Source organism: Camelina sativa, chromosome 6 (assembly GCF_000633955.1).
Source record: "Camelina sativa cultivar DH55 chromosome 6, Cs, whole genome shotgun sequence".
Classification (NCBI taxonomy): Eukaryota; Viridiplantae; Streptophyta; class Magnoliopsida; order Brassicales; family Brassicaceae; genus Camelina; species Camelina sativa.
In genome coordinates this window covers 9,082,278-9,101,739 of record NC_025690.1, presented here as the reverse complement: position 1 = coordinate 9,101,739, position 19,462 = coordinate 9,082,278, and the positions used below count along the sequence as shown (strand labels likewise).

The following is a 19,462-nucleotide window of genomic DNA, read 5'->3' as shown; positions in this document are numbered from 1 at the left end:
GTAAACCGTTGTAAACTTTCATGTTTTGTTTGTTTTAGTTCTTATTCATTTTTATGTTGTGTTGTAGTTTCTATGACAAGTTAGGTCTCATGTTTCAGTACATTGTTGATTTGTAATGACAAGTTACTCTTGATAAGCCTTATGGTAGGATTATATAGTTGTATACAGTATTACACATATTAAAACAGAATGGTCTTTAAAGTTTCTGAAGAAGAGAAAAATATAAGGCCCATGGTTTGAAACATATCATAGCCCATTTAAAAAAAAAGATTACACAACTTCATTAGCCGAAAAGAAAAAAAGTTAGTAACCAAAATTAGGCGGCCGGTCAGAACCATGGGTATGATTATAAACATGGACGACATGGAGTGATTAGACGGCACGAGGATACGGTGGTCGGGTCAGCGTATCTCATGTGTTTAATTTTCAATTCATATTTATGTTATTAAGCGCATTTATAAAAATGGTGTTCGTCATTGTTTTGAATGTCTAAAAGTTACGAATGAATTAGAACTTCCTTAATTTATTTGTATTTTTTCGGTATGACTAGAAACCTTCCAGTTTGAGACAAATGTTACAAATTGGTATCACAAGTTCAGAACCATACTCGATGAAACTAGTTTAAAAAAAAAAAAAATTTGCTAAGCATGTAAATAATTTATTAAAAATGAAAAACAATTTAGGTGTACTATCAATAATTATCAACCTAGACAAATGGTTCCATGGCAAAATATAGAAGTATTTAATATTAACCAAAATTTTTTGGTCCATCCACTCGACCATCAAAAGATATTACGAAGTGATGATGATTTTGTTAGTTCTTTGTTACTGAATGCAAAAGAAGAAAGGTAAAAACAAATCGTGACCGCGGAATTACAAAAAACACTTAAAAACTAGAAACCTTTCACGATATACCTAAGAATGAGGCCAACTGTGTAGAGGTTCAAACCCTAGCTCACATTTTCTCCCTGCAAAAAGTGAGAGCGATTCTTCGCACATGAGTTAGAACCTCACAAGCCAAATTATGCCAATAGTGTGTACTCCCTCTACCAAATTCATAACCAAAGTCGGCTAGGGCACAGCAAGGTTAGAAACAAATACCACCACACCAAAAGTCATTAGCCTTACAAGCTCCTCCAACAACACCATCTTAACGGCAAGTAAGAGGCTGATACGCAAAGCAAAGCTTACTTCTACCGTGATGTAACAAAACCGAGCTTGAACCAAATGCAACAACAATGAAACCGGTTTTGACTTGAATAAATTTCTTTTCCAATGATACGATTTTCAAATGCCGAGCGACCACAAACCCGAGGTTCGTATAATAGGGGTTGGAGTTCTCAATACAAATTGTACACGGACTCCTTGTCTAGGTTGTCCTTGTGCCTTGGTGACAATGTTCAAAAGACAGTGTTTAGATATTTTTAATATATAAGATTGTACCATACGAAAAAGTTATAATAATCACAATTTAAAATAGAACAAGCACAAAATATGTATATGTCCTTATCTTTATCCCGTAGGGGCCTAGTTTATAATGTCTCTTTGTTTCTCTCTTTTGAAACAAAATGCAACAACAAAGATCTTTAAAAAAAATCGTATCAAATAATTCCCTAATTATTGTCTACTTACACATAAATAAAACATATCAAACATTTATGTTGGATCAAGAAACAACAAATAAATTGATTTGATTAGGAAATAAGATATGGACGAACTTTCGGTTTAAATCGATAGAAACCGTAAAGATCTGCGAACTGGATTTTGTATTAAGTAAGTTTGATTCGTGCTATCTTCAGTGCGTTCTCCCTCCAGAGAGAAGCCAATTATATATCAAAAAGCAATGCCTAACAACGCCCTGAATTTCCTCCTTGAGTCTCGTCTCATCGCTCCAAGATCTCCTCCACTACTTCGAGCTCTCCCTTTTCACTTGACTCGGAATCCTCTTCAACCGTCTTATGCTTACTGGGTCTCTCGCGGACCGATCTCGAAATCTCCATTAATTGCCTATTAACGGGCTTTGTCTTCCGGCCCATATCTGGCGAAACCCAACACCAACAATTTAGAAAAAATTATTTGGTTTAATAATAAGCAAACAAGGTAAAATTACAAAACGAGTCATACCTAAACCCTTAAATTACTACTCATGCCATCGTCTTTTGTAATCTTCTTTTGATTCTATTTTTTCTCATCCCCAAAAAGGCAAAATCTCAGAGTTACTTCTCTCTCTCTCTTCTTCTTCTTCTTCTTCTTCTTCTTCTTCTTCTTCCCTTTCTCTCTTTCGTCGTCAGTCTGAGTAGATCGGAAAATGGAACCATGGATTGACGATTTAGGCGACGATTTACAGAGTGTGAGTTTCACATCAGCCGGAACCACCGTGAATCGAAGCACAAGCTCCGGTTCTCGCTCCTCCTCCTCCGCCGCAGCTCTAACACCAGCACCATCAGCTCACGGTTCATTCTCATCCTCGAAACTCCCCCCTTCACTCCGATCGTCTCTCTCACTCTCCGATCTCAGATTCCGTCTCCGTCTCGGTTCCGGAGACATCGGTTCGGTTTTCTTAGCCGAATTTAAATCCCTAACCGCCGTAAACGTAACGGAAACCACTGCCGTTAAATTACCTCTATTGGCAGCGAAGGTTATGGATAAAAAGGAGCTCGCGAGCCGGAGCAAAGAAGGTAGAGCTAAGACAGAGAGAGAGATACTCGAGTCTCTTGATCATCCGTTTCTTCCGACGCTTTACGCCGCCATTGATTCGCCGAAATGGCTCTGTTTGTTAACGGAGTTTTGTCCCGGCGGTGACCTTCATGTTCTCCGTCAAAAACAGACTTATAAACGTTTCCATGAATCCGCCGTCAGGTAACAGTTTCCGTTAAGTTAATTAATTTAAAAATATTCAGTTTCTAAAAATATAATTTGAAAAAAATGGGAAGTAATTATTATGAAGGAGTGAATAATATAAAAAAAGCCGATGAAATCAGGGGGAAGTGGGACTCTCGTCCAGCTGGCGAATTGTCTCGTAGTTAACTCTTAAACACTCATATGGTTCAGTTAATTAATCACTAATTTATTGCCTTTTTAACGGTAATTATTTCGTGATTATCATAAATCTTTAGATATATAAAGTAAATTATACTTAAGTGATTTCCGTAATTTCGTCAATTTTTTTTTTGGCAGTTTTCAATAATGAGCTTATATACAAATTTTGTAGATTTGTTGTTGGAATAAGTTATTTATTGACTGATGTGCTTATATTTTTTTAAGACTAGACTAGAAAAGTCTATTTAGACCACACAAAAAAAGGGACTAAAAAGTGTATTTTTTAATTAAAAGTTTAAAACCATAGAGAGGCCATTTATTTATACTATATATGTAGTTTTTTTTTAAGGGAAATTATAGACTAATTATGACATAGGCCCGTTAAGGTTGTTACTTGTTATAATTATCTTAGTGAAAATCACACACAATCGAGGTTTTTATTTCCGTAATTTTGGCAGTTTTCACTAACGCTAGCTTATAAATTTGAAATGATTTTTTTTCTAGATTTTTGTTATTGGAATATATTTATTTATTGATTGATGTGCTCGATAATGCTTTTTTTTTTAATATAAACTTGGAAAAGTCTATTTGCGCCACACAAGAAAAGGGACTAGAAAGTGTATTTTTAATTTTAAACCAATAGAGTGGCTATTTTTATATATGTCCGCAGATGTACGCACGATTGACAAAAGTGTGCATCTTACTTACATGTGTGCGTATAGCGTAGGGCAGCATAATTTAAGTATAGTTGCAATCTGGTGCGATGCTTAAAAATAAAATAAAAAAGTCAAAACGAGTGGGGTTTGACTTCGCTCTCGAAAAATTTATTTAAGGACACGTGTAAGTTTTGTGGTGGAACCCAGGTGATTGAATTAAATCACGTAGCATGCCGTGGATGGGAACAAAAAAATGAATAGTATATTTTTTTTTTCTTTTGTAGTTGGGCATGTGGTTACAGTACAAGCACATCCCAGCTATTAAAACCGGTGGTTATTATGAATTATATTTTGTCAAATAATCTTAATGAGTTGGTCCTACAAATTAAGAGGAAATTTTTGGAAAAATTATGAAACTTTGTTTTGAAAAGTAGTTGTGGTTTAGAGTCGATGGTATAGTGCGGTTTGGTAGTAGATGAAGTTATATCATTGTTTGTTAGTTGAGGTTAGCCACTTATTTATCCCTTTATGGACCAATTTTTGTATCACGTGATAATTACTAGAAAACCGGATCTTGTTCTTCTTCTTGGTAGATGTTTAGATCTGATTTGTTTTGTGTTCTTAAGTTATTTGTCAGATTGACTAGTGTAGTGGTTTACACGTTGACGATTCTAAAACTGAAGTCAAGGTTAAGTTACATCTAACTTCTTATGTAACTGAGTTTTTACAAGGTTTCTTCTTTGCTGTTAAAGTAAAATGATTGAGAATTGGGACCAAAACATGTAGTCGAATCTTTTATCATGATTTGTCGGGATTCCTTAATATATATCTATATTTTTAAGGTTGTCCGACAAAAATAATTTCAAGGTCCCATTTCTCTCCACTCAGCTGCATTTTACATTAGAAACTTACTAAATTAGATTCTGGTTTTTCTTGAAATGATATAGAGAACAATGGTTTTACGGAAGTGGATAGATGAACCGAATAAGTTTCGGGTTTTATCATTTGTGTGAACTTGTTCTTAGAAGTTTGCCTGTTGTACAGTTTTACTCTGTTTTTGTGTGGAGTATGTATGTTTGTTGATTGTGGACCCGTGAAGGACAAAAAGGGTCGGCTGGAGGAATCTTGGGGTAATGTCTTAGCACCAGAAACTCTCTATTAGACAAAAGAGTTCGTTAAGCCAACCAACCTTGTAGGTCCATTTTTGTTCCTTGTGTATAGTGACATCAAACCCAAAAACATCATCTTCTTGTCCCCAAATCCAACAAATGCTGTTTTGTCACATTACCTAAAATCGTAACCAAAAAGATTCCAAACAAAACTCTTGTTTAAAATTATTGCAAAATCTCAATTATTCGTTTTGTCCTCACTACCATGTTTTCTTCTCTTTGTCTCTCTTCTTTTCACATTATGCTAATCTCAACATCTCTTAACTATTTTTCAGATTCTATGTATCGGAAGTGATCGTAGCCATTGAATATCTTCACATGTTGGGGATTGTTTACCGTGATTTAAAGCCTGAGAACGTGTTGGTTCGATCAGATGGTCACATCATGCTAACCGATTTTGATCTCTCCTTAAAATGTGACGAATCGACTTCCACACCACAGATAGTGCTGAACCGGAACAACCTTCCTAACGGCTCGTCTGACCAGAACGAGAACCAAGGCATGGACCACCATCAAACCACATCGTCCTCTTGCATGATCCCTAACTGTATTGTCCCTGCTGTCTCTTGTTTCCACCCGAGAATCCGGAGGCGCAAGAAGAAAACCGATCACCGTAATAACGGTCCTGAGCTTGTCGCTGAGCCTGTGGATGTACGTTCCATGTCCTTCGTTGGAACGCATGAGTACTTGGCTCCTGAGATTGTTTCAGGTATTCTTCAAATCTACCTCATTCTCAACTACCCTTTTTTTTTTGCTTTTTTGTGTAGAACATACCAAATCCTTAAATAGTGCCCAAGCTCTCCTAACATGAGTGAAACATAATATGTGGATGGCAGGAGAAGGGCATGGGAGTGCGGTGGACTGGTGGACATTGGGGATATTCATGTTCGAGCTGTTCTACGGAACGACGCCATTCAAAGGGATGGACCACGAGTTCACTCTTGCGAACATCGTGGCTCGAGCACTCGAATTCCCAAAAGAGCCAACGATTCCAAGCGCGGCCAAGGATCTGATCTCTCAGCTACTGGCCAAGGACCCGAGCCGACGGTTAGGATCATCTCTCGGGGCAACGGCCGTGAAACGCCACCCATTTTTCCAAGGAGTGAATTGGGCATTGCTCATGTGTACTCGTCCTCCTTTTCTTCCTCCGCCTTTTCGCAAAGACCTTTTGTCAGACGACATTTGTCCGGAAACCCATGTAGACTATTATTAATATCTTAATTAGCATTACGTAATTAATCATTTTCTTCAGTTACTACTATAGTACTAGTATAGTTGCACTTCATGAAATAAGAATTAGCAGAAATGCATTTATTAATTGTTTAACATAGTTTTTTTTCATAAAACAAAAGACCTAGTACTGTAGTTTGTAGTTTGTAGTTAGTACAAATGCATTTTAATAGAAGTTTAGATGTTTTTTTTGTCAGAAAGTTTAGATATTTTCATCATATAATTTTGACATGCAAATGGAAACGCACGTAGCACGTTATTGTGTCAACTAATTTACACATATTAAAAAACAATTAAATTTTCTGTTTTGCTGTTCATTAATATATATTTTTATTTGATATATGCAGTTAATAAGCTAAAACTCAGAAATAAAATTAGAAAATTGTTTGCATCGTAAATACAAAAGGATGAGTACGTAATACTTATGAACTAAAAAATTAACTCTAAAAACAACAACTAAAAAAAATGGAAGGAATATTTTGTTTGAGAAAAAAGCTAGATAAGATATTTATGTCAGCTGCAAAAAGATACGTAAAAGAAGATACACCTTTTTTTTTTGGTCGAAAAAAGAAGATGCACCTAATATTGCATTTCAGTCATTTATTGTTTTACTGAGATTTTGGTACAAGTAAATGAGTTCCACATTTATGCATCATCATAAAAAAATTATTAATGTCTTTCTGAATTTTGATACAACTATACTGCCATTTAAATTTAGGACAAGCAATTAAAAAAAAAAAAAGATAATTCCTATGGATTTGGACAGATAAATGACGTAATTGAATGAAGAAGACCCACGTGCCTCATTCATGACATATAGAGGAAGTAACTTCACGTGCATGGCTTTATTGTAATCGTACTTTTGGCTTATCCTAAAACTTTACAAACCAATCATTGATTCTACACCAATTCGACCGTCATGGGTAGGCCTTACTAAGTCATGGGTTCTCTTTCTCTATGAGGTCATGATATATTAGTAGCTGCCGGTTTCGGACAAGTGTAGAAGAAAATAATATTCAAAAAAAAAAAAACACTTTTGCAATGATAAACACAATATTGATGCACGTGAAGTTCAACCAAAGTATAAAACGTAACAGATAATTTGTCAACAACTCAACATAGTGTTAACTGATGAAAGCAATACCACACTACTTGTTCGGCTCTTTGTTGAGGGTCACCAAGAACTTGAAGCCGAAAATTAATGATCCAATAGTCCTCGTAAGGCTCCCCACGCACGACGCACGTAGCCGGTAGCCTTGCTTTTGTTTACGTTAGAACTCCAATAAAATTCAAAGAGAATTAAGTTCCATATATTGGAATAGTCGAGCTAGCTAGTCTTTTCTTCCAAATTAAAATGTTGTTGAAAATGAATAATTTATATTTTAACATATATTATTTTGGTTCTCCATTAACATAGATGAGGCCAAATATATTAAAATAAATTTAGAAGAAATCAATATAGTTATTTTTTGTAGTGATGATTTAGTTATTAAAGTCAATGCTCTCACAACATGATCGGTCGCGGTTCCACAATCACGTATATAAGCTGGATTTATCATATAGCAGTTTTTCTTTTGTATCTTACATTTCGATTTCAGATTTTCTATGAATAGTTCATTAAAAAATGTCTTATAGCTAGACATTTTACAGATAAATTCTAATTAATATAATATAAAAAGAATGAATATAATATAACACTCGATTCATTGGAAACAATGTAGGTAAATTTAACTTACATATACAGTATATATATAATGGAAATCTGGTCTCTCTTGTCTCTGTATATGAGATGAACTCAAATAGAGTTTCTCATCGCTCTACTAATTAATAATGGAAACTGTTTCAAAGAGGCTTACGGCCAGGTTTGTCCGAATCTTATGGAAATGTCCCACTTTCACGTGATATGTTTGGCAGGAGAGGCTAATTGTGGTTGTAATTTTGGTTGATTGCATTAATATTTTCATATATGCCGGAATTATATATGTAATTTTGGTTGTTAACAATAGTTTTAGTTGATTGCATTAATATTTTCATAAATATTTTATATTTATTTACTTAAAACTTCGCTCAATTATTTCTCCAAAAATGAGTTTTTATAAGTCCTATATTTGAAAATACCCAAAGCTTTTATAAATAATTTCACTGTTAAAGAAAATATAAACTATAAAATAAAATACATACTATTAAATAAGTGCCAATTTAAAACTCGTTTTTTGTTGTTGTTGTAGTGCCAATTTAAAACTCCACATTTTTTTTGTTAACTTATGTTAGTGAAAACTTTAAAATAATTAAATTGATTGTAAACCTTAGTTATTGCTCTTTCTTTTAAATGTCTATCTTTATTTTTATTTTAAAGATAGACACTTAAAATGAGTTTAATTTCTGGAATTATAAATTTTGTGAATAATACAGGTTCCCTTTTAACCAATTTGTTTAAAATAGACACTTTGAAAAATTGAGTTGTAATTTTTATATTTTTAACTTTTCTAAGAACACTATGGTTTTACAAAAAATCAGCTATTCTTTGAACATCTTAGAAAGTTAAAGTTTTTTTTTTTAGTTTTTGTTCAATGATAGTGTAATATTAAGGTCTTGTATATAGATACAAATATTTCTCGTGAGGAGGAGAAGCAACCTGAGTTCAAAGTTGGAGCAAGCAATTGCTTATATGCTATGTTTTGCATCCAATATGTTTGAGGAACGATGACAACATATGATATCTCTTTTTTACCTAAGTATTAAAGCAAGATTAGGTGATTTATTATTAAAAAATATAACTGCTCTTTATTGCTTTATTGAATCTTATCGGGGAAGGAAATCTAAAAGGAATATTTAAAGTGAGCTGAAGGTTAGGGTGATTATTGATGAGAATCATGATTTCAGTGAACTGTTTGTATGCATAATCTTTCTCATAACTAAATTTTTTGTTTTCAGAAGCTAGGGATATAACATAAATGTCATATTTGCTCGAAAAAAATTAAGGTACCGAGAATCACCATTTATAAAGGTTGATTGTTTGGTTCATCATATTCGTCCTCTAACCCAAAATCTAATGATACTTCTTTTTTGATCATATTCATTTTTTATATAAATTATTTGATGTCATAAGAATGAATATGACCATAAAAGAAGTACACGTACATTTTATGATGGAAGACAAGTATGATAAACCAATTCAATCAATATAAATAGCTGGTGAAGCTATTTTTGGTCACCTTAACGATTTTTAAGCAGTTAGGATCTTAATGTTCTCATCTCTTTCAGTATCTTAAGATTTAAGTGTTTACATTTTTACATTACATTTTATAGAACAACAAAATCACATACTAGCTATAACAGTTAATTACGAAATCTACAAATCACTAAATTTTGTTTGGTAACATTAAACGCGAATGGATTCTATGTTTAACATTGTTATGGTGGTTGCGTTACGATTGAGAGATGTGTTAGTCCTTGTCAAAATGATTCTATAAACAAAAATATAAAGATAAAAAATAAGAAAAAAATTTAAAAATACGTTTTTTATTTAATTTGTTTTAGAAGGTCTATGTGATTAGTATTTAAAAAGTTAAAAAACAACTCATGTTTATCATTGAATCAGCATCTATAATGTGGCTCAACATCTATAATGCGGCTCAACATCTATGATGCAACGAATGATATCATGTTTCTCATTGAATCAACATCTATAATGTGGCTCAACATCTATGATGTGACGAATGATATCATGTTTGATCATATTCGTTTTGAAATAATAATTAGCAATTGCAATCGATCCACCATTCTCAGCCATTATATTCTCATAGTATGAGGTTTAGAGGTTTTCATATAGAAGATATTGTTCAGTTTTAGGTCCTTGTTGAAGAGTTCCATGAAATAAGATTTCATGTAATGAATCCAGAAATTGAAAATTTGGTTGTTTTTATATTTTACTCTCGAGAATTATTTTTTTTAGAATGTGTTGAATAATGTGAAAATTAAATAAATGTGTGCATCTATATATATAAAGTTACCTTTTCCTCTCTTCTGGTGAAGCTATCTCAGCATCCTCTTCAATTTATTTTGGGTATCATGGATATTGGACAACCCACAAGACATTCATACAACTATCTTATTTTGGACCAATTTAAAAATCCATCTCAACCTAATTAGGCCTACCGTCGACGCAATGTCTATCGTCGGCGGCTAGAGGGACGCTTTACCTTCACGCGCATCTCCCTTTCGTAACTCTCCATCTATGCCCTTTCACCATCTCATGTTTTTTCGCAAGACATTCAATTTCAATTACTCAAATCCTCTTAACTTTAACCCAACTTCTAACTCTTCCTTCACCATTGCTACGGTTTTGATTGTAACAGATGTTTATGTTGTTCCATCTTCTCGCATCTATTGTACAGCCCACTACTTCTTCCTTAAATCTTCGTAAGTTCTTATTCTATATAAAGCAATCTCTATCATTTTGTTTTCTCACTTTACCTTTTCCTTCTTCCAAATATGAATTCCGCTTTTGTTTCTTTCGGTGACCTCAAAGCTGGTCGACTTGACCAATAAATCGTAGGGAGGATTCTCTGTTCTGGCCAGCTCGAAACATCAAAAAAGGTGGACAACTCATGGGTGTTGACTTCCTTCTGATTGACCAAAAGGTTCCTTCTGTTTTCTTTTCTCCCTTGATTCATTTTCTATTATTTAGTTACCCTGTCTAAACTTTTCCTCCGTCTTCAGTCTACTCTGATGCAAGGTTCCATCTACGTGACTCACCTTCACAAATTCGAACACGCTCTGCGTGATGGGGCCATCTATATAATCTCCGCCTTTGACGTCATTAGAAGCAACACCCATTTCAAGCTGTTGGATTTCCACTTTTCCCTACGGTTCACAGCAACAACTCTTCTTGAGGAGGTGGGGGAGTCTTTCTCTGTAATTCCAAAAGAGTTTTTCCGCATAAAGTCACATGAAGATTTAGTGTCCCTAGCGAACACCAATACGGAACTTCCAGGTATATTTACATAATATTTGATATATGTGTGAGTTATGGTGCATCCTTGGTGGAGTTTCATTCAAAGTATATGTTCTTAGTAATGCGTATGGTGGTGAATTAATATCATCTGATACTGCTCTTATTAGATGTCATGGGTGAAGTTGTTTCCAGCAAATTGTATCATAATGGGATGACAGAAACTGTGGAGAGAATGTTAGTCCACCTCCGTCTTGAAAGGTTTTTCGTCACTGTCTTCCATCAAATTCACATGTATTTGTACTACTCATCTCCATTTTTTACTTTTATTCCCTTCACCACATGTTGTTTCTTGAATCACTGGTGAGAAGGTCCGTTTAAGTGCATTTGACGACCAGGCAACCTCACTGGAGAAGGTCTTTAGCAAGAAGGATGACGGGGCTTATATTATATTAGCGACCAATATAAACCCAAAGATATTTGCAGGTTCGGCACTTCATGTTTTCTATTATTTGACGTCAATTTGATTTGCAGCCAATATTCAAATATTATATTATTTCAAAACAACCACACTCTCCAGGTGAACTGTATCTTAATGCTACATCTGGTACTAAGTTTTATTCTGATGGAGACTTGACCACGACACAACAGTTCGCTAAAAGGTAGTTTTAAATCGCCTCTATTTCACTTACTCATTCAGACTTAATATTGAAAGTACACGAACGCTTAACTACATTAACAAATAGGTTGATGGGGAGAGATAAAGATGGGACCAATTATAATGCACCATATCACGGAGTAGAGAAGATTGAGCATGTATCCATTGAAGAACTAAGTCAGTATGTTGCCACTGCAGAAGCAAAGGTATTTACTTCCAGTTGATCTACTTATTTACTTTGGTTAAACATCAACTCGAGATTAACTACAGCATATTTCCTTGGATATTGTTTATTTATAGGAAGCTGAATTTTTATGTACCGCCACAGTCTCCGACATACAAACTCATCGTGGGTGGAGTTTCATTTCTTGCGCAGAGTGTGGCACAAAAATGGTGAAGAAGGAGTTGTCCTTAGCATGCAAAAACTTCAAGTGTGGCTCAACAACAACAATTGGAGATGTCAAGTAACATTACTAGCATCTTCTCACTGTTCAATTTTTAATCTTAACAAATCGTTAATTTTGTTTCTGACCATTCTCTTCTCCAATGATTTATTAATTTCCAAGATACTGTGTGGAGCTTGTCGTTAACGACGGCATTTCCAGCGGCGTCTTTGTCGCCTTTGATAAAGACATGGTGAAGTTAACCAACATACAAGCAGCAACACTAGCTTTGCAGATGGTATCTGTTTTATTTCCTAAGCTTTTAAAATTTACTCAGTTCATCTCACAAATCTATATAAAGTTGTGTCCGACCTATCACTCACTCTTGCTACTTTACCTTTTGCAAGGCTGACACTAATCAAAACTCCCCATGTGAAGCATCAATTCCTAAAGTAGTTTCTGATATTGTTGGAAAGAAATTTACATTCCAGATTAAGCTTACTACATTCAATTTCATGCCTCACCACGAGTCATTTACTGTCTCTCGAATTTTCGAGACTTCGAAGGAGGCACCTGGCCCTAACTTCCGAGAGGTAATGGGTCAGCAAACATATGTTTCTCTTCAAATGTATGCCCATATTGTTTTCTTCATTATTTACTAACATTAATACAAGCTGAAGGTTCTTTGGATTTAGCAGCACAATTACCAGCTATCAATCCAACACAGTTGGGACTTCAGAACACTCTGCCAGCCGGTGAGAAGACATCAAAAGACCTTCTCAATGTTTCTGAAGAAGGATCTGAGGTCTCTCCGTCATCTTCTGCAGGCAAGAGGAAGCAGAAGAAACAAAAATGCAATTAGTTTATCATTTTACTTTTCTTTCCATTCCTTAATTGCTACTCCTTAGCACGTCACATGTCGACACCTTTCATTACAACTTTTGTTTCTTATGTTTTCTTTTCCCTTGGTTACTTTGAAAACTATTTGCCTGCATTTTAATAGTGGAGATGAGTTGCCTTCCTCTGTTAAAAGTGAAGTTTACTTGAGTTATCATTGTATTTACGTTAAGGGAATTATCATAACCGTATTTAAGCAGAACATAGAAGGCATATTGTTTGTAAAACATTTGAAACAGAGGTCATACAGTAAACAATCTTTGTTTTTCAATTTATGCAAATAAACAAAAATACACATGAAGGCATTAAGAGCAATAACATGATTCCTCTACAATATCGTTTGGGAGTGATGATGCAAACACTACATACCTTCTTCCACTAACTTATACATTACAAAGTAAGTACACACAACTTTATAATTTAAGAGTCACACTTACAAACAGTTAGTGGCCTTTTGTTAAGAAATACGTAACAACTTTTAGGGATCATGAGAGATGAACAAGATCATGAGTAGAAAAATATAAACATGACACAAAGATTGATAGGACAATGAAAAACAAAATAGGCCCTAGGTATTATTTGTCTTTGGAAAACAGCAAAGCACTGGTCACATATAACTCTTTGTTTTAATCATAAGACCTATCAAATACTACATACCTTCTTCCACTAACTTATACGTTACAAAGTAAATACACACAACTTTGTAATTTTAGAGTCACAATTACAAACAATTAGTGGCCTTATTGTATCCTTCTATTGTGTTTAGAATCCATTTATAATCCTTCTTGATCTTCCCTTTCCATTTCCTCCTGTTATCGATAATATAAGAGCATTAGAAAGCACTGCAAAACGTACACACACCATGAAAGAAACAATTAGTGGTGAAGGCAGCATATAAGGCAAACAAACATGCAGAAAATCGAAAGAGAGATTGACCAAACCGAAGAAAAAAGACAAGAAGAGTAAGCTTTTTTATGCTCTTCATAACATTGTTACGGATGTCTATTTTCTTCTTCACGTACCTAACAAACATGGCAATCTGACACATTCCTACAGATAGCAATGATTGCCGACCATGGCTAAGTGAAAAATACATACGTGTTTCACCAGATATGTGGAACCTGTCCCAAAAATCAGTTGGGAAAGAAAGTAAATATCACGACTCTGTACACTACTCTATTCCCTAAATTATTTTGATGCCTGTAATTTGAAAAGTAAATTGTACAGGTATATGTAGAAGAGCTCGAAAGCTAAGATGTGCAATCATTTTGGCAAAACTGAAAACTAAAAAGCTTAAAGGTAGAAAAAAAATATTCTGTTGACCATACTTTGTTAGCCTACAACACAAACTCCTTATACCAAAGATCAAACTTACAGGTACAATGAATAAAGGGGACTCTACCTCCACCAGTATTGTGAATTGCCAATTTTGTCAAGCCCTTCTATGGAAAACTGAGCTGAAAAATCAAACAATATGTTATGTTGTCAACAAGGGCGCGTAAGATTAGCAAGGGTGCGGCCAACACCACCTGAACTTGAAAAGTTGTACAATGAATCATCAGATTTTCGTCGTAGCATTCGGGTGCTGAACTCAATTCTAGCTTTCACATCAACTGGAGGTAAAGTTGATACAAAAGTGACAAGAACAAAAGGGCCCTATACTTACAGAATCCATGGTCAAAATTATCACTCTATTGGGTCTTTGTTACCAGAAGCTGTAAAGGAACCATGCTTTCTACAACTTTACATTTTTGATACGGCAAATGAGATTAGGAAACGGAAAACCTGTTGACGAAGAGGTTGTTAGTATGTTGATTATGATGCTGGATAGAATTAACGAATTGGCAAAAGTTTTTAGAAAAGCAAGGGATAGATATGAAGATGGACAGAGCAGTGAATTTAATATCAGATTGGTTGGCCAAGCAAAGAAAGGAAAACAGTATGACTTACCTACTGTAGATGAGATTGCCGGTCTGATAGTTGGTGATTTCAGTACAGCAACAGCATGACGTGATGTCATCCTTCAATTTAAGTCTTCTGAATTACAAAGAATTAGTGATCTGCATCCTTACTATATGAGTCTTCAATACCCTCTACTATTTACCTATGGTGAATCAGGCTATCATGACCAAATTCCATACAACTCAACAGTAGAAAGCCAAGTAAGGAGGTCATTTATGACAATGAGGGAATATTATGCTTACCAGATTCAGACTCGATTAACGGATGGCATGACTATTACTAAGGGAGGAAGATTATTTCATCAATACATTGTTGATGCCTACACAACCATAGAGCAAGAGAGACTGCGTTTTATAGCTCTTAACCAAAAAAAATTAAGAGCTGATTTGTATAACAATGTCTACGATGCTGTAGAGAGTGGAGAAGCAGATGCAAAAAGAATTGGGAAAAGAATAATATTACCATCAAGCTTCTTAGCAGGTCCACAATATATGGTAGAGAAGTACCATGATGCTATGGCTATATGTAGATGGTTTGGTAACCCAGATTTATTTATCACATTCACATCAAATCCAAATTGGCCAGAGTTGACAGAACATCTACAAACATATACTACAGAAGGCTCAAACACAAGGCCTGACCTTCAATCAAGAGTCTTCAAGATGAAGTTGGACGAGATGGTTGCCGATTTTAGCAAAGGAGTCTTCTTCCTTGTTCCTGTAGCAGGTATAAATTATAGTATTAATCTATTACTCTCATGTACTCACATACGAAATGTAAAAACAAAACTCAATTATAATTTTTATTATGCAGTGGTGTACACAATAGAGTTCCAAAAAAGAGGCCTCCCACATGCACACATCCTACTTTGGTTAGAAGGTGCAAGCAAAAATCCAGAACCAGCTGTGATAGACAGATTCATATCGGTTGAATTACCAGATAAGGAAACAGACCCAGAAGGGTTTCAACTGGTAGAGCAACATATGTTGCATGGCCTTTGTGGGCTAGATAGACCGTACTCACCATGTATGGAAAATGGTGTATGCAGTAAAAAGTTCCCACGACAATTTGAAGAGAATATAACCATTGACAAATCTGGTTATGTTGTGTACCAGCGACGCAACGATGAATCCAAATGTGTCTTCAAAGGTGTTAGTAGATTAGATAATCAACATGTTGTACCACACAACCTCCATCTGTTGAAAAAATATAAGGCACATATCAATGTCGAATGGTGTTGCAAGACTAGCGCTGTCAAATATCTATTCAAGTATATCACAAAAGGTGTGGACAAAGCTACATTTGTGATTGTGAGGCCAAGAAAAAGCAAACAAAAACAGGGGTCTAAGAAGGAAGAACCTGAAGCTGTGGATGAAATAAGTGAGTACCTTGATTGCCGCTATGTGTCTGCTTGCGAAGCAGTATGGAGAATATTTGCATTCCACATCCATTATCACAAGCCAGCAGTGATTAGCCTACAAATACATCTGAGAAATCAACACAGACTGCTTTTTGACCAGAAGCAATGTTTAGAAAGTATTCTTTCAAGAGAAGATGTAGAGAAGACAATGCTCACCGAATGGATGGCCACAAACGAGAAAGAGAAACAGTCACCTAACGAAGGCAACAATTCAGAAAAGAAGGCATTTGAACTTACATATGTTGAATTCCCTAAATATTATGTTTGGAACACTACAAAGAACTGGACAAGAAGGAAACAAGGTTTCACAATTGGTAGGATAGTCCATATCCACCCATCTGCTGGGGATTTGTTTTATTTCAGAATATTGTTGAATATTGTCAAAGGTGCTACATCTTTTGACGACATTAAGACAGTGGGTGGAGTAATATATGGAACATATAAAGAAGCATGCTACGTCAGAGGTCTACTGGACGATGACAAAGAATGGCACGTTGTACTAAAGAGGCATCTCAATGGGCAACAGGTTATCAATTACGCTATCTATTTGTCACGCTACTGCTCTATTGTGAAGTGGCTAGGCCACGAGATCTATGGAACAAAAACTGGAGATACTTAGCATAAGATGTCCAGCATAACAGAAGAAATGTGTTTAATTTCTCAGGTTTGGAACTCAAAGATATTGAGCTGGAGCAATATGCTTTGATAGAAATAGAGCAGTTACTAATGGAGAATGAGAAATCTCTGTCCAATTTCCAAGACATGTCGTTGTCTGACAAGGCTATTTTGAAAAAAATCAATCAAAGTTGCATGACAGAAGACCTACTTTTTGACGTAGAAAAAGAAAGGAATGATCACAATCTACTGTTTCTTACGCTTAATGAAGAGCATAAACAAGTTTACAATGCAGTTCTAAAATCTGTCGAAGAGAAATCAGGGAGACTATTTTTTGTACAAGGACCAGGAGGTACATGGAAAACTTATGTATACAAGGCAATAATAGCAAAGCTCCGGTCGATCAGCAAAGTGGTAATCCCAGTTGCATCAGCAGGGATAGCAGCTCTCCTCCTACCTGGGGGAAGAGCGGCACACTCTATATTTAAGATACCAATAACCGTCAATGAAGGGTCTACATGTGAAATAAAGCCAGGAACGATGCTAGGTACCTTAATTGCAAAGGCTGACTTAATAATTTGGGATGAGGCACCAATGGCACATCGACAGGCGTTTGAGGCTGTAGATCGAACAATCAGAGACCTGATGGCATTAGAAGATGAATCAGCAATTAACAAACCATGTGGAGGGAAAACTGTTTTACTTGGCGGAGACTTCAGACAGATATTACCTGTGGTTCCCCAAGGAAGTCGCCAGGACACTGTCCAAGCCGCTATTAATCGCTCTCATCTATGGACTGCCTGCAAAATTTTCAATTTGTCAAAAAACATGAGGCTTAAAAAATCAGACGCAGATTTTGCAGCATGGATTTTAAATGTGGGAGATGGGAACTCAAAGTCAGCAAGCACTACACCAGAAGAGCAAGGAGGATGTTCCAGAATAGCGATAGAGAAAGCTTTAATGCTACCAAATACAGGGAACAATCTAGAGGAGGTTACAAAAGCTGCATATCCAAGGTTCTCTCAGTCCTTCAAGGAACGAGATTACTTAACCGAAAGGGCTATCCTGACTCCTCGAAATGAGACTTTATTGGAGTTAAATGATTATCAGCTATCAAAAGTGGAAGGTGAAATTAAAGAATATCTAAGCTCAGATTCAATTCAAACAGAGCTTGCCCCAACTGGGGACTGGAATAACTTATACACAGTCGAATATTTGAACTCCCTAGAGTTTTCATGCCTACCAAACCATCGATTACGATTGAAAGAGGGTGTACCAGTAATGCTCCTGCGGAATTTAAACCAGAAAAAAGGATTATGCAATGGTACGCGGCTAATCATAACTAGACTTGGTGAAAGGATAATAGAAGTCCTCATCCCAAGGATTGTTTTGTCCCCTAATGACACCAAGCATCCTTTCACCCTACGAAGAAAGCAATTCGCAATTAGAGTGTGCTACGCTATGACGATTAACAAGAGTCAAGGCCAAAGTTTGAAACAAGTTGCTCTTTATTTACCACAATCAGTGTTCACGCACGGACAATTGTATGTGGCTCTATCCCGTGTCACTTCAAATTCAGGATTGAAAATCCTAGATGCAACGTCAGAGAAGAATGGTCCTGGAGGTGTCATGAATATAGTCTATAAAGAAGTCTTCAATAACATAAACACTTAAGAGGTAGAGGCCTAACTCATAATGCTTTATACAAGGAAAAAGTCATGAATAATTTCTGAATTTTTCTTATAAAACCTCTGCTTATAAAATAAGTAAAATATACTAACCACAGTTTGTATGTCTTCTTAGGTTAATGGCCAGGAGCATAGTCATCAATCAATAAACAACGGTAGACGTCCAACAAACCTGCCAAACTCACTATCAAATACTTTTATCTCAAGGAAGACATATTTACTATTCATTACATTATTTCGTATTTTACAAGCTCCTTAAGGATCATTTCAAATAATCAACTTCTCCAGTATACACAAATTCAACCACCTACAGTATTGTAAACGAAGTATACACATAATAAGAAATATAGATAACACATAATACTGGGCTAAACGAACTAAATAATTATATCAATGAAATCAATGAATCAGGAAAACTAAGAAAAAGGCCCATTACGGCGAAAACAAATGCATCAGAATATTAAAGAGATGGAAATAAGCAAATAGAACTTGAAACGGCCTATCACTTATACCTACAAAGCCTCTATCTTTAATTGCTCTTCGACTCCCCACCACCACCTCTATCATCACATTAATCAAAGGCCACTAACCCAAAAAAAAATCAATTACATACGTTTATTGATACATTTAATCAATGAAACGGCAAAGTTTTCACAGCTATATAACCTCTACACTGAACACAAGCAATACACAAAGTCACACCACCAAAAACGAAGCTAACATGCCTTCCACTAAAAAATATTCAGCTTTAGAAAGCCTACCACAAGATCTTCTAGGCGACATTATCTCCA

General features: G+C 35.5%; 3 protein-coding genes across 3 annotated transcripts; all 3 read left to right on the top strand.

Annotated features, from left to right (window-relative positions):
- On the top strand, nt 2,153–6,182 carry LOC104790708 (serine/threonine-protein kinase D6PKL2-like). Its single transcript, XM_010516488.2, has 3 exons — nt 2,153–2,859; nt 5,140–5,573; nt 5,701–6,182. Exons 1-3 carry the CDS (start codon nt 2,309–2,311, stop codon nt 6,075–6,077), a joined length of 1,362 nt encoding a protein of 453 aa, XP_010514790.1. The 5' UTR covers nt 2,153–2,308; the 3' UTR covers nt 6,078–6,182.
- On the top strand, nt 14,750–16,987 carry LOC104698841. Its single transcript, XM_010414230.1, has 3 exons — nt 14,750–14,957; nt 15,105–15,674; nt 15,762–16,987. The coding sequence occupies exons 1-3, from the start codon at nt 14,750–14,752 to the stop codon at nt 16,985–16,987; spliced, it is 2,004 nt and encodes a 667-aa protein (XP_010412532.1).
- LOC104698840 (ATP-dependent DNA helicase PIF1-like) lies at nt 17,095–18,657 on the top strand. Its single transcript, XM_010414229.1, has one exon. It carries the CDS (start codon nt 17,095–17,097, stop codon nt 18,655–18,657), a length of 1,563 nt encoding a protein of 520 aa, XP_010412531.1.